We start from the raw sequence: 16,257 nt of genomic DNA, 5'->3' as shown, positions 1-16,257 counted from the left end.
GACCATCAAAACTTTACACTATTTATACATTTCAACAAACAAGTGCATCAGCGTTTGTTGGTTAGCAGTTACATAACTTGCATTAATTAGTACCCAAACTCCTATTTGTTAGTTATATTCCTCACTTCCCATGTTACTTATTCTGTAAGTAGTGTTCTTCCTTCCATTTGAGTCTGGAGTTCCTTCTGAGGAGGTGGTCAGTGTATCAATGGTTGCAGTATCCTACTGGATTAGTATCACCTAGAAGTAACCTATGTGCAGCTTAGTCAGTATTGGGGTATTTTGGGCAGGTGAGAACTTCACTTTTTATTACACATTGTAAGAAATAAAGTTTGGAAGAAAAGCCTTACTTTTTTTTTCTGGTTCTCTTCTTCCATTGCACCCAAAATTATTTTAAGATTTATGAAATTTGATTTAAAACAGTTTCATATTTTTAGATGCTTCACTCAAGAAGAGAAGTTCTTGAGTGGTTATTGTTCCTTGGTTAAGGAACCAACTGAAGAGATCTGAATTCAGTAGCTCAGTCAATATATTTCTGTTTTCTGCAGGTCTGCTCACAAGTTATAGTGGTGTATTTCATAAACAGGTCAAACATAAGTTGTTTTTGTTTTGTAGGAGGACAAGAGCTATATTCTAACAAAATAATAACATTTTCTTGGGGCTGTGGCACTCAGTGTACCACTCCAGGCTGATGATGATGTTTCAGTGAATAAATATCCATTGTAATCAGTTTAATTGGTGCAATACTGCAGAGTGCTGTTCTGAATTAAACAGTTCTTACTGCTTATTAAATCAGCAAGAGAAATGTGGCAAATGTAGTGTGATACATGTGGCTCAAACTCTACAATTAAACAAATAAAAAAAAGTGAAGCAGTGAGAACAAGAAATCAATATAGTAGTTGTCTGTCTTAAATGCTCTGTCTTTAACCATAGTTCAACTATTCTTACATGAACTTGAGTTTCTGGATATTTTATTATTTGTGTACATATATTGGAAGTCACTACCCTTCCCTTTTGCCATCTCATTGCTGATGAGCTGTGTAGGAGTGTTTGTACAGGTTAATACAGACCACCTACTTGTAATCCAAATTTATGATCTTCTTTCACCATGTCATCAATTATTTCCAGTAAAACACAATTTGATTTTAAAAGAACTAGACCTATGAAGCTTACGAGATTGAATCTGCTGCACTGTCTGTGTTTGATGAATAGGCCCATAAATAATCTTTCTTTTGTCCTTTATTTTATAGCTCAGTTCAGGCCTGCAGTAGCTAAGAGTTGGGTCTTCAATATGCTGGAAAGTATAAGCAAGGAAGTTTAGAGACACTGATTAACTGAGGTAGCAATGGTATATATGTATAGCAGATGATACTGCTAGTGGATATCATCTGAGATTTTTTCCATAAAAGACAGAACTTGGTGAATTTAGAAATAATTGGTTGATTCTTTCACTGTTCTGTCTCACACCAGACATTTGTTTCACAAACAGTCTTTCACAGTATTTGATATATATTTCATGTGAATTTTGGTCTTCAGTAATAATTTCTAAAATCCATCTAAGGAATTATCATAGTTTAAAAGTTTGGCTAAGCTGTGTGTTATCAGGAGGAGGTATTGCACACTTTATGTTAGAAAGGAGCACCAAAGCACTCAGAAGTGACATTCCACTGCTTTGGGTGGGACATTACTTGTAATTTTTTATTTTTAGTGGTTTTGTTCCTAAAAACATTGCTCCTAATGTTGAACAATTGAAGTTGATATTTCTTGTGATACACTTACTGTTGGCTGGTGTTTGTAAATCCATAAATCACTGGTAGTACAGGGATTTAATAATTATATAATCATATCTTTAGTTAAAGAACCAAATCTTGTTCAGTTAACAAAGGCATTCTTTCCCCAGATCCAGACCACACTTGAGTAGTAACACTACATGCTACGCAAAATGTTTAAAATGTACGAGACATACTTTGCCTAATGCGTTACCCTATATTTCAGCAATCCAAAACTGAGTAGCAAATTTGAAATTGAGCCAGCAATACTTTGCATCAATTTTCTAACCACCTGCAAGTATAAGAAGTTGTATCTCCAGGTACAAGTTTTTACATCATAAAAATATTGATGAAAAATATATAATCAGTCATTTTAATGTTACCAATACTTAGCTGTTTTCATTTGAGTATTGTCTAGTAGTTTTCTAGTATAATTTTAACATAATGGATGCTAAGGGTTCTTGCATATATCCTTGGATGTAATTTTCTGTAAGTAAAATATTATACTGTTTGTATAGAAGTGGTGGTTTATTAGTGGTCGAGCATTTAATTTATTTGTTTGTTGGTCAGTTTGTTAGGGTTTTTTCTACCTTAAACATTTAATTCTTCATGTATATTTGTGACCCACTTTTGAGAGCCCTAGAGGTCTTCTCTTATTCTCTTATGCCTGTGAGCTCAAATACCAGGAGTTACTATGTTTCTGATTAGTAATGATTCATCCAAACAACACTGATATTAAAAGGATTCTTCAACAATAATTGCCTCCTTTTTAAAAATAATTTTCAGACTTTTTTTTTTTAAATCCACTTCTTTACCACTGTCTGTCAGATTTTTGTGATGCCAGAGCTAAATACAAATTTTTGTATGTATCTTCATTACAGTTTTATAGGATGAATTTCAAATTTCCTTTCTTTTTTAAGCACAGGTCAAAAGTATTGTTATTTCTTTGTTGAGCTGCTTTGATGGGGATTGAAATCAATGTATCTTTCTTTTCCTTCCTTCTGTTCTTCCATCCTCCCTCTCTTTTTTCTAATGCTTTTCAGGTATTTCTTTCTCATATTGTTTATAGTCTGATTCTAGTCTAGATCTAGACAGCACTTACTGAAGTGTCACTGGAGCAAGAAAGAAGTATTGCATGATAAATTCACAGACTGGTGGAGCGAGAGAAGCTGGGGAAAATGGCAAACATTCTCAGATTTCACTGAACAGCACTTTCCTGTATTTTCTCATGTTTTATTCGATATGTTTAAAAAGGTGGAAGCTTCAATGTATCTATATAATGAAGCTCAATTTATCCTAAGTCTTAAAACCTCATGAGGCTGTAGTGTGATTCAAAGAAAATTAGTTGTATTGAAGATGAGGTTCCCTTTGGAAAGAATGTGGCTTCGTGTCACATCAGCCTGGAAGGTGTGCAGAGCCAGCTCGTGTCTGTTCTCTGAATCCCCCTGTCCAGTTTGTTTTAGAACTTGACTTTCTGAAGAACAATGCTTTCTTCTCTATTTCAAAACTATTTTTTTTCTATACAGTTAAACTTAATAGAGTCCCATTTTATGTATTGACTAGAGATGGCATAAAGATGAGTGAAGGTGATGTTTAATTTGTGCTTGGCTGCGAAGTCAAATCAGGAGTATGGTTTAAATATAGATTTCATGTCATCCAAATCTTCATATCTTCTCATATTTTCTTTTGTGTTCTTATAGTGGAAGTCCATTATGAGAACAGGTGTAATTGCAGAATTCTGCTCATATCCAGATGGGTTCTAGGAAACTGAGCTGTTTTGGATTGAGGTCTGACCCAAAATAAAACCAGGTGTACCAAGTTCAGATTTGAGAGCTTCATTGGAGCTAGAGATGCATACAGTGTGAAGATGGAGGTTAAAGCCAGTTTACCCGAAATTGGGGTTTTTTTTGTTTTAAAGAAATGAAAATTGGAAATCATTAGAAAAGAACAAAGCATTTGTAAACTTATTGTTCTTACAGATTATTATGTATGGAATACACAACATATTATCACATTGTGCAAGTCTTGCTTATGTTCCAAAGCACATCAGTGTTAATTTGGTTATATCCTTTCAGAAGCACTGGTTGATTGGGTGACATATTGCTTACATGTGGTACACAAATAATTACTTGTCCTGTTTAAGTGTTGTACACCAATATTTTTAGTCACTTGAATGCCCCAGCATAAAATACCTGCATACACATTCTGGCACATTACAAAGGGAAATGTCCTGTGTTTTCAAACTGCTTCACTGTTGGTTGTATTTCCAAGGTGAAAATGTTTGTTACTGTCCAGGTCCTGTAGGTGTTAGATGTACTTTTTCTACTGGAGTTCAATGATTTTGTCGTGTGTAAGTGTTTTATTTAATTTGTCACAGTTGTTTTCAATATTTGCAGCAGGGATTTCCTCTGGTATAAAATAGACTATATTAGACTTGCCTGTCTAAGGGCAGGAAAACTTGTCTTCTGTCAAAAGACAGATATGCTTTTCATGTTTGTTCTGGCCTAATTATTTATATTATGTATTTATTTGTGTCCACTGTTCTCTCACATGATTTAATGCTGGCAATAGATTTTTCTTCCTTGTTTTTTCTATCTTCCTGCCACAGGTCTGTTGATTCAGCTGTGTGAGTCTGAAGGATTATTCGTTTTAGGGAGCTGTCAATAAATGGAGTTTAGGCAGTGTTGAATAACACTGTTTCCTTTTCCACTGAAAAACAAACACAATGTCTTCTAATGCCCTTGTGTGTTGGGCTGTGCTTCGTGCATCTTTGTGGCACTGATTGGAATGTGAATGTCAGTGGTTCTAAGCAGTTAGAAGAGGTATAAAGTCTGTAGTAATTTTGGCACTGGTGTCTCATACTAAATGCTCCACAAAGGAAAATGGAATGCCAGTTTCATAGGAGTGCATTTTGTACTGATTAGATTTAGTTCTTTGAGTTTGCTGTTGCTATTCTAGGTTGCTTTGATAGTAACTGAAGAGTGGATATCTGCAAAATACCTGTTAATTTCAATTCCCTCCCCTTATTTAGTCTTCTGTCTCAATAGTCTCAAGGGATTGGAATTTGTGCTTAATATATTTTAGTTTGTCTCTGTCTTACTGCTGTTATTATAATGAAGGATTAAAATGACTCCTAGAGTATGCATATTTTCATGCTTTGACATATATTTCCTAAGCACTGTGGTGATGATGTAGGCAGCTGAGCTTTGGTGTTTGTGGTCCTCTAGGGTATCCACAGCAGAATCAGTGGTGTGATCTGCAGCTGCTGTGATCTGAATTATATGTGTCAGCTTTGCAGATGTAAAGAGCAGAAGTAAAACATAATTTAGTTGTTCAGATATATAGTCACATCAGAGTACAAATATTGTAATTTCATATGAAGGAGAATAATTGCTCTTGGAAGAATGGGGTATGAATGAGAGATGTTGCCATGTAGGTGCCTAATTAATCAGCCCAGGTCAAATTTCAGTCCTTTAAAATTCTACCAAGATCCAGTAGAACATGCTGTTTCCCTATAGTCAAAACAATTTTCTTGGTAGTGGGGGAAAAAAACCCCACCAACCAGATTTTTCTGATATTCCTGTTGTGAGGATTTTAAGGTCATGTGTAGCTTGAGTCTATGTGGCTAGAGAAGTCTGTGACATGTGAATGAAACTCTAGAGTACTTAAATATTATCAGTGTCCATTATTCTCAAAAAGGGCCAGAAAATAAAAGTAAGGAGCAAAATTTTCATGTTGCATTCCTGTTTACCTGTAGAGAAGTTCGTTTAAACCCCACAAATTGATCAAGATTTTTTCTTTAAAGAATGATTCAGGGGGTTTTTTCTGTCTTCCAGTCTTATCAGTTGAGTCTAACATCCATGAACAGTGGAGCTAATCTAGGCATTGGACTGTGATTCTTTTACTCTGCAATCACACAAAGATTCATAGATAACTTTGTGTCATGTGAACCTGCCTTTTGCTGACAGGAATTTGAACAACTTCCAGTTGCTCTGAACAATCAAGAAGTTTGATCTAATGATACAATTTTATACCACAAAAAATCTAAGTAAATTAGCTTTTAAAGCTAATTATGAAGCAGTTTCTTGTGTTCCTATTAATCTTGTTACTTTGTTTATTCTCTAAGCTCTTTAATGCAAGGAAGCGTAACTGAAGGATGTCAAAGTACATCTCCATTAGTAACACTCTGGTGGTTTGCCTGTGCATTTTGTCCAAGCAGCACGACTCAATCAATATCTTCCTTGCCGGGGAGAGTCAAGGGAGTGTCTATGGCAAGCCAGGCTCCATGTGCACTTCAAAAAATTCCAGAATTATTCCATTGTTTAATTGAATTCTGTGCTTCTGAGGCTGGAGGGAACAAGATCAGTTACTGTTGTCGAATTTTGGACATTCCCTGTGTGTTTAGGGTTCGAACTGTGGTCGTGAGTTCATAAGAAAAAGTCAGCTGGTTCACATGGGCAAGTCTGGGGAAATACCTCCTCTTTGCCTGCTTGTCAACCAAGATTCCGGCAATACTTTTGACAGACACTTGGCACAGCATAAGGACTAAGTTCTGCTTTACTCTTAAAGCACAGGTTCATCTTCTTCATGAATAATAAATATTTTCTCCACTTTTGCAACTTTGTTTTCTCTACATAGAATGACTTTCAGGACATTTGCTACTGTGATAATTGATTGATCTGTGAGTTAGTAATAATTAGGCAATAGCATACAATTCTTTGTTCCCAGTTATGATCATTTAAATAATTTTTAAATGAAATTTGGAAACTGAGCATTAGCAGAGTAAATAGCTATGATGGTTGTTTTATTTGTTAAAAAGAAAATCTCAGAAAATATACTCTGTATCTTCTCAACTTGGTCTGATGAAGAGCACAAGCTAAAATGATGTGGTTGGTGAATGGCCAATATAATTATACCATGTAAATGAGAGACAGACTAAGGATATTGCTAAAGATTCCTACATTCTGATAGTTGGTAATTGAAATGAGTTAAATTCATACAAAGCTTTTCTGTAAGTGTGGGTAACCCATCTAGTGAAGTAATCGGTATTTGGTTTAGATAGTTTTCTGGTTGCTTGTTCAGCATTTATTGAGAGGTATACTATAGTCCTTGTGAGATTTTTCAAAATTTATAGTAAGAACTGTTGGATCTCTTCAGAAAATGCAGGATCAGACTGAATCAAGGTTAGTGGTTGTTTATGGAAGGTGAAGCCTCCAGGGTAGTGCAGCTGGTGAATAGGTCACAATGTTTGAGAGCAGCTCTCTTTGATTTGCAGCTGGAGTGTGGAAATGTGAGTTATACCACCAGGAATGACACCCAGAATAGCTTTGTTTCATAATATTTGAATGAGGGTCTTTTTCATTATTAATAAAAGATACACCAACAGAGATTGATATCCTGTACATAGAGTGTTAGAATTAGAAACAGTCTTAATAAAATAGAATTGATTTTTGGCTTTGAAAGAAAAGCCTGACTCCTATTTTGGGTTTGTCCTGGCCATATGAAATTTTTCACAGTGCTGAAAATATGTTGGTAAAAGGATGATTATTACTGTTGTTCTTGTTGTTATTATTATTACTGTTATGATTAGTATTAGTATTTAAAACCTCCATGAACACGTATTTGCACTAACAGACCATTTCTGAAACAGACGGTCCCCAATTTTGCTTTTCTTGGCAAATTAATCCAGAAACATTTTTAACAGATTCCACATCTCTTTAAAGATTTTTTTCTTCTTCTTAAATTGCACTGGAGCCAGCCTGAAATGCTGGACTAGATGTGAACCTGCTATGAAATTGATATTCTTTTTTACTCCTTTTTCTTTTTTTTAAACAGTTACTCAGTTCTTAGGGGTCTTCACGGTATAGTCTAACTGAATCAATTATATTTAAGTGCACAGAAGTTGGTCATGTTTAACTTGTGCTGTTTACCTTTTTTTGTTTCCCTATAGGTATATTCGAATTGTTGGAACCCACAACACAGTGAACAAAGTTTTCCATATTGTGGCATTTGAATGCATGTTCACGAACAAATCCTTTACTCTTGAGAAAGGTCTGATAGGTAAGAGATATTTTCCTTTTTTAGGAAACCATTTTCCTTTTTTAGGAACTGGTGTAAACGCTTGTCTTTTAAAGCTGGCCATTACTGCACTCCTGTTTCCATCCAGAAATCTCTCAATTGAGTTAACCGGTGTTGTAAGCATAGAATTAACTGGCTAAGCCTTACAACTTCTATGGAATTCCAGTACTGTGGATTAATTAATGATGCTGCAGGAACGCTGGAATTCAACTGCTGCCGACAAAACCACTTGTAGCTGAGTCAGTCAGTGCTGGCAGTGTGATTTTTCTTTGCATGTCACAGTATGGTTGCTCATGCCTCCCAATAGGTTAGCCTGAATTCTTTTACAAGAATGGACAAAGCATAGCTATTTATTGTAGTGATGATGGATTTGGACATTTAGGGCCTCTTATACAGCCTGGTTACAACTGCTGAAAGTAAACTCTCCTGTGTTCATTTCCCCCCAAAGAGTCATAGACATGCTTAGCCATGGCAGAGCATTATATCAGCTATGCTGCTGTTATTCTCAGAACACCACGCTGATGGAGCACTCTTAGCTCTGGGCAGCTTATATAACACTGATTTAAGTACCTTTATGTTACTTTAGGTAAAATCCCCTACAGACCAATGATACTGAATGATAAAATGTGTCACAGAAAGATTTAATATTGATTTTTTTTAATCGTTAAAATGGGGTGGTTTCTGTGCTTTCTTCCATATAAACTCACAGAAATCAGATCCTGAAGTTCATTGGAGAGAGAGTGTTGAGTAGTTGTCTAGGGGAGATTTCCCACAATTTATTACTTTTGGCATAAAATCAAGAATTTCAGCAAAATTGTCAGAATTCATGCTGGTTTTAAACATATATTTAAATTTTAAATATGTACTCGTGACAGATGGAAGGGAAAACAGTTTTCAAAATAGGAGGAGAAGGAAGATTTTTAGTAAGACATATTCACTTCAAATTTTTCTTTGAGAAAGCTATAATATTTAGCTGTGAAAAACCAAGACCCAGTTTCTCCAGCCTGTTCCCCATGCATTATACAAAGGCAAATCAAAAGCCTTCCCTTTGTTTTAGACAGTGTGCAAGCAGCAATGCAATTGCTATTGACTTCAGAATAGAATAAGCAGTAAGGAAGAACTGTGTTAAAAGAAAATATCTCCCTTCAGTAAGGTGTTTAGCAGAGAAACAAAGTATCTCAGATTCGATAAAACCATTGAGCCAAATTTCATAGTTAGCACTGCCAACCATGAGTTTTTAAAAACTTCATACAAAATCAGTTAGTGTGTACAAATATTTGTATGTATTTGATTTCAGATGATAAAACTTATTTAGTAAATGCTCAATTTTGGACTTAAATAATTTTGAGTGTTAACACAAAGATTGTTTGATCATAAGTAGGCAAGGCAGTAAATCCACAAGTTCACTTGTGTAAGTGAACTTATACTGAAAGTGACTCATCTTTCATAGACTTAATTATTTTTACTGGTTGAGTGATCATTCTGGTGAGACAAACTGTTTGATCTCTTTTATCATTTCTTAAGTTTCAACGGTAATCTAGGGGATGAAGACTTTATATGGATTTATTAAAAATTCTCTGTTTGAGAGAATGGTTTTGTAGAATCTTACAGGTGAATAGGATTTGGCAGCATAATACTGAGGGTTTCCGGTGTTAATGGTGATTGGTAATCAAGGGCAGCTTTGCTGTTCTTCAGTGTGGGTCAGTCAAGATGTTGTACTTGTAAGTCATTTGAAATTATCAACAGTAAGGAAAGAGAAGGGCCTGTAGATTTACACAGGTTTTTATATTTAAGGGATATTAGTCAATTCAATTGGTAGAAAGTTAAAAGTAAGAATTTGAGGAGCAGTTAATTGAAAGTGGCGTGTGGATAGTCTTCCAATTGTCAGTGAGGTACCAGCAGTTGTATACATGACCCTGCAGAGTTTCTGGTGAGAAAGATAGAAATTGAAAGATCTGGGGACTAGTTGAGGCCAGTCCAGTTGTTAAATGGAGCAGGGACACCTCTGACTGTCCATCAGAATTTTTGGCCATCAGTATTGCCTATTTAAAATTATTCTCAGCAACTTTGATCCATCAAAGAGATATTATGTCTATTCAATGCTTTTTTCAGTGTGGTGATTACCATAAGGTGCGATATTGTATGGCTTCTGCAATCAAGCAGACTGCAAGTCTAAAGTCCACCTGAGTAAAAACTCAGTTTGAGTACCAGTGGGTTGGCACAGATTTATTTTATTACTGTGATGAGGATTTGTAATGTTTGTTTCTGCTTCTGAAATGACCAGATAGGATAAAATTAACTGAAAGCAGTTAGGAAAAGTCAACAAAATATAAGAAAGTGTAGTAATCAGAGCAGATTGCTTTTCAGCTTGACTGAGTAGAGAAACTTTAATCTTAAACCCTTGAAAAGCAGTTCATTGGGTTCATTGCTTATCCCATATGTTATTAAAGGTGGTATTTATTAAATTAGGCTAGAAAAAACACAGCTGCTGTTTCTATACTCTGTTTTATTAAAAAAATCAGGTATTGGTCAGCCCTAGAAGGCCATAAGTTCCTTTCAAAAAGACTTAGTGACCCCTACTCCTACCAAAACAACACTAAAGATAAGATGTGAAGATTTGTCATTTGAAAACTCATTCCAGAGAAATGAGGCCTCTGAGGTATTTGGTTAGAGATGTTATAGAGACTTGAGAAGTTATTTATTTAATTTTTGTGAAAGATACTCAACTTGATCAGAGAGCTGTATATTTAAAGAGTGTAATTTATCAGATATATTACTACTGGTACATAATATCTATGTGATGGCCATCACCATACAGTGAAGATTAGAAGGCTGGTAAACAAATAATAAAAATGAAGTGTTGTTTCATTATAACAGCAGTTTTATGATGTTGTGTTTTTGTTTACAAGGTTTTAATGAAAAATTACTAACTTTACATATTACAATTAAAAGTCAATGTGGAAGGTGATTTATACAGTTGCTTTGTACAATACTGGATGTGGTACTAACACAACACAATGGTAGCTGAGTGGCACTTTTGAAGCAAAAGTAGCAGAAAATGCTCTTTATAGCACTGCCTGGTCTTTAAGTGTTGGTTTACAGTTTGTTGTCTTGTGAAATGAGGTGATAGAAAGGAATGTAATCAAATGAAATTATTTCCCTAATGCAGATATTAAGGTTGAGATGTATTTTTCTTTCTGGCATAGCATTATTTCTAAGTGTGTAAGTTAGCAGTTTTCTATATTAAATTCATGATATTAACATAACTCTTTTGTTTTAAAAGGATGCAAATATTCTTTAATCTGACAATCATAGTGCTTGCTTATAATGAACTACTTATGAAGTTTTGAATGGTCTTAAGCCATTGCTATATAATCTAGAATTCAAAACAAAAGAATATTTTCTCAAGTAAGAGACATACTGCTTTGGAAGCAGTACCTGGGTCATGCAATATATTGTAAAATATTCTAATCTGCCCAGTGGCAAAAAGTTACAAGAGTTAAAGAGCTGCTTCTGTGCAAGACCTCTTTAGGTTTCTTGGTGTTTTTTCCCCGCCTTAGTAGAGGAAAAAGATTCCTCTTTTCTGCCTCAAATGGAAAAAAAAATATATAATTTCAGTGTCCTGTAATCAATTCTCAGTGCCAAGGGGCAGTCAAGGATTATGTGGGCTTGACCAGCCTTCTTTCTGATTTTGAGCCTGGTGAAGGACATTGGGAATGCAATGTGGATGGTTTTTCCATGAAGCAGTGTTGGTCTGTGGTCTATGTCAGTCTTTCAGACTGTCTTGTAATGTGTACAATACACATGAAAGAGAGAACAGTGAATAATGGCTGAAGAGCAGAAGATGGATGTAAAAACATTGGAATGTCCTTGGTCACCCTCTGAGGAATGCTGTTCAGTTCTTAGGAATCATCATGAACCTTCATTTGTGTGCTGTTCAATGCCTTAGGAGAACTTGTTTTAAAAGGGATAAAATGATACAAATAAATATTCACTTGTCTTTTACTCCAGCAGTTATTTAGAAAAAGAAAAAGAACAAACAAAACTGAATGTGTAACAAGGAGAAACCAGTCATATCAGTTTCCTAGTGTGTGGTTCAGCTTTGTAAAAGATTGCTTTGTCTCTCCCCAAGGAAGCAGTGAAAGATGCTGGGTTTTGTCTAGTTTAATGTTGACTCCACACAAAGCTATCATATTTGGTTTATTCCCTTTTGAAAAGGGTCACATTTTCTGAAACAATGCAGGCTTACCCAGCAGTATAATTCATCTCTGCTGCAGACATAGCTTTAGGAAATTATGAAAAATTGAACACAATCTAAATACTGCAGGATTTTTTTCCCCTTTCTACAAGAAAGGGTAGCCACATGGTTGGTTTTGAGAGAGATCTGTTCATGTGGTTCCAGTTCTTTTTTTTTTTTTAATCCTTTTCTGTCTGTTTCCAGTGCCACGAGGAGGGATGCACACTTCCTAAAACAGCTGATATTTCTGACAGCCCTCTGCAGACACAATGTTTAGTGAAAGAGCCCTGTAGCAGCCAATTAGTTGGCAATGAAAAGTATGGCCAGTTCTGGCGACTTGAATGGTTTTGTTCTAATTTATTGGATTAGGAATCACAAACTGTAGCAAGTATCAAGTGAAAAATCAGCCTTCACTGAAGATTTTCTAATACAATTTCTGACAATTGGACAAAAACATATATTAGTGGGGTTTTCTTTTCCAGCTAAATATGGCTTGCAGAGCTTGCTTTTCAGTGAAACAGGTGAAGATACTGTTGATATTTGTTTGAAGTTGATATTTTCTAACTCTTGATTTCTTTGAATAATTTAATTGAAGATTCAAATTAAATATAGTAATTTCATCAGCAAGTTTCAACTCAAGAAAATAAGAAAGTATGTTGAATGAAAGGACATGTGGCTGTACTTTTAATTAACTGAAAAGTCTGTAGATTTATCTTTTTTTCTACCATGTAGCAAATAAAAAGGGCAGATTTTTATATTGAATAAAGATTAGACTTAACAAATCTTTTGGCATGTGGAAAATAATGCGAGCAAAATGTCCATTACCCATTTAATTCTTTAATATAATATGATCAAACTCTGAAATAATCCTTGCATACTTAATTCTCTTTTTCTTTAGTTTCAGCTTTCTATTTTCCTACCAGCCAGGAAGGAAATTTATGTCAGTTTAGTAGATGTTCAAGTAGAGAAAGAGTGCAATTTTATAGTGAAAAATTGAACGATTGGAAGATGAGCTTTTAACAGATATAATCATGAGAGGAAAATCACTCCTTCATACTAACTAAAACAAAATTCTGCTTCTTCTAGTGTAATTGCTTGTTTATAGTTTCTTCACAATGGTAGTTTTGTGTCTTAAGAGAATTCCCTAAAATGAACAATTTTGTTGCAATGATGACACATAAGCAAAGAACTTTTGACTATTGCCTAGAGTGCAATATAAATATCTTCAACAGTCCATAATGCTTTAATTGCTGCTTTCCTATAAAATAAGACTATGTAATAGATCTGCTGTCTCCCTGTATGTTTATTTTCATAGTTTCTTTGAGGTTTATTAATGGCTGGTTTTGTAAACCAGTAGAAATACCCACTTTGTTCTGTTCTTTTCTGTGTTGCAAAAAGCTATTTGAGGATTTTCTTTCATATTCCCACCCACCCATATTGTAGTGAAGTCACAGTGGATGGACAGAAAGCAAAAGCTGACCTGTCCAGAATGAGAGATAAAAGGAAGTAGTCTACACTGAGATATGGAAGCTACTTTGCTGCAGCAGCATTAACTTTTTTTTCGGAGTGCTTCAGGGGAAAAAAAAAATTCGTGTGAAAAATCAAGTATGCTAAAAAGACAAAGAGAAACAAGCTTAAGGAGTGATAATATGACTGAGGCTACAACACACTTCTGGTACATTTTTATCTTGGAAGATCTCTAAGGACAGTTGAATAACATATCTGTCTTATCTTTAAATATAGTCAGTATAGATGACCCTTAGGCCATGTCCTGAAAATTGCAATCCATTATAAAAATACCATTGCTAGAATTATATATACTGCCAGTTCTTCATCACTCCATACTGCAGCATAAGACAAAGAGACAAGAAAGTAAGTTTTAATAAATGTTTGATGCTGCTGTCCTGTAACCTCAATCGCTTTGCTAACACACAGTCTTTCCTGTTCCATAAAAGCAAATCAGACTTTTCACCCCAAAACTGTTGTATGAACAGTAGGGGAAAAAATTGTATTTGTAATCTTCTCTTTTCTCTGACAGTATGTAATAGCTGGATAGCTGGTGGATTTTAAAAAAAGGAAACAAAAATAGAAACAAGACTGTTGCTTTTGACAGTTTCTATTTGTAAATAAGTGACCTAAACGGAAGCAGATATTCTAATGGGAAAAAAAAGACAACGAAAAGACTTGAAAATACAGAAGAGTCCCCACCAGATGGTACTTTTAATAAATTTATCAAGTGTATATAAAAGATAACGAACATTCAAAATAGGGAGTGGCAGACCCCCTAGGGAAAAGGAACAGGATGGCACATTCTGCGCACTTCAATTAGTCTGAGTCACTTTCTAATTAGCTGTTGTAGGGAAGACCACAGAATTATGTTAAAAGCACACCAAGACAGTTTCTGTACAGTTTTTAAGGAGTTTGATTAATCAGGGTAGCATCTTCTTAGGAGAGTCATAGATTAGTGCAGAAATCTAAATGTGAGGAGGCGCATGGTGATGCTCAGAGGGCACGCAGGCAAAATATTGCATGAACTGAGCTGCACTACATTCAATTAATCACTTAGCTCAGAGTGTGTCTGCAATGTGCCATGGAGCCTCAATATAAGCATTGATTTTGACTCTTCTACTCATTTTCTTTTTTACCAAGATTGGAATAGCTTCCTCTTCCTATTAAAAAAAAAAAACACAAACCAGCTCTATGTAGAAGATACTTTAAAGTTTATATAAAATGAATACACAAGTAAGTTCCTTTGCTCCCAGGGAGGGAGGAGAGGAAGAAAAGGAAGTCTAGACTAATTTTAATTCAACGCCAGTACTCCTAGTTCGCAGTGTTAGGCTTTGCTTTATTGAGATTGTTCCCAGTGAAGTACTTCTAATGTCTAACACCTGCTCTCCCATAAGAATCTAAGAATTGTTGAGTGCCTCTTTTCAGTAATTGGGGAATCAGGAGATTTCTACAATAGTGTAGTGGTGATTTTAGTAATTTTTTATGAGCAGACAGAGATGATAGTATATTTGGTAATGCAGTAGCTTTTCCAAAACTGATTGTTTTTCCACTGCCTTGGATTACTACTTTGCAATGATCTTGCAGTTTCTTCCCATTTGTTTTTTAAAATGTTTTGGTTGGTTAGTGGCTTTCTTAAGATTATTCTTCTGACACCAGTAGCACAGTGAAATCACAGAATTCTAGCTCTTCATGGGAAATTATCTCTTTTTTTGCATGCTGAAAACTCATACAGTTATCTCTGAAATTTCTCATAACTATGTTCTAGTCATTTTTTAATGTTGTAGTAGGGGGAAGATTCGTCATGAAAACAGGAAGAAATTATTTCAAAATTTCTAAAGTTTTGCAGTACAAGATATTTTTTTCCCAATTGTGTTAAAAGAGTGCTTTTGTATCACCAATACTGAAATCCATCTGTTAATTTACCAAGCTATTCTGGAATCAGTGGTATAAAAAGTATCTGTACCACTTGTTCATAGTTCATTTTATGTGAGTTAAATTTCCTTCCATTGATTTTATTTTCTTTTTTTTTTTTTTTTTTAACCAGTTCTTCTCCAGAAATAAAGAACACTGGCATCTGAACTGTTTTCTGACTGTATGTCTGTCATCTTTGTGTTTTTAATTTACAGTTCCCACCGAAAATGTTGCGACAATTGCAGACTGTGCCAGTGTGATTGAGGGTGTGAGTCGCAGTCGCAATGCCTTGTTGAACGGAGACACGAAGAACTACGATTGGGATTCGGGGTACACGTGCCACCAGCTTGGGAGCGGAGCCATTGTGGTGCAGCTGGCACAGCCCTACATGATCGGATCAATACGGTAGGAGGGTTTATTTTTCTCTAAATTAGGGGCCACGGTGAAATTTTTGCTGAGCAGTTATTTTCTTTAGAATGTATGACATTTGGAAATGACATTAATTAGGGGGCTAGTTTAGTAGTTGTCACTTGGCTTCTGACTTCAGTATAACAGGCATGTTAAAAATTAAATGTGTGAATTATATATCGAGATACAGAGTGCAATTGCGGAAAATAATACTTTTCAGAGGCATAATAGTAGTAATAGTCAAATTATAAGATTAAAGTTATATACTTATTTTAAAATAGAATTTAATTGCAGTCTCACTTATGGTTAAGTAGGTGCAGTTACTGTTATCCACTTAATTCTGAA

At 35.1% G+C, this 16,257-nt stretch overlaps 1 protein-coding gene across 1 annotated transcript in view; it reads left to right on the top strand.

Moving 5' to 3' along the window:
• BTBD9 (BTB domain containing 9) overlaps positions 1–16,257 on the top strand; it is a 113,997-nt gene that overhangs the window by 60,926 nt on the left and 36,814 nt on the right. Inside the window, exons 8-9 of the mRNA XM_063152003.1 lie at positions 7,720–7,829; positions 15,720–15,909. Of these exons, the coding sequence (XP_063008073.1) occupies positions 7,720–7,829; positions 15,720–15,909 (300 nt within the window). The remainder of the gene's footprint in view (positions 1–7,719; positions 7,830–15,719; positions 15,910–16,257) is intronic.

Source organism: Melospiza melodia, chromosome 3 (genome assembly GCF_035770615.1).
Source record: "Melospiza melodia melodia isolate bMelMel2 chromosome 3, bMelMel2.pri, whole genome shotgun sequence".
NCBI lineage: Eukaryota > Metazoa > Chordata > Aves > Passeriformes > Passerellidae > Melospiza > Melospiza melodia.
This window is presented reverse-complemented; position numbering and strand designations above follow the sequence as displayed.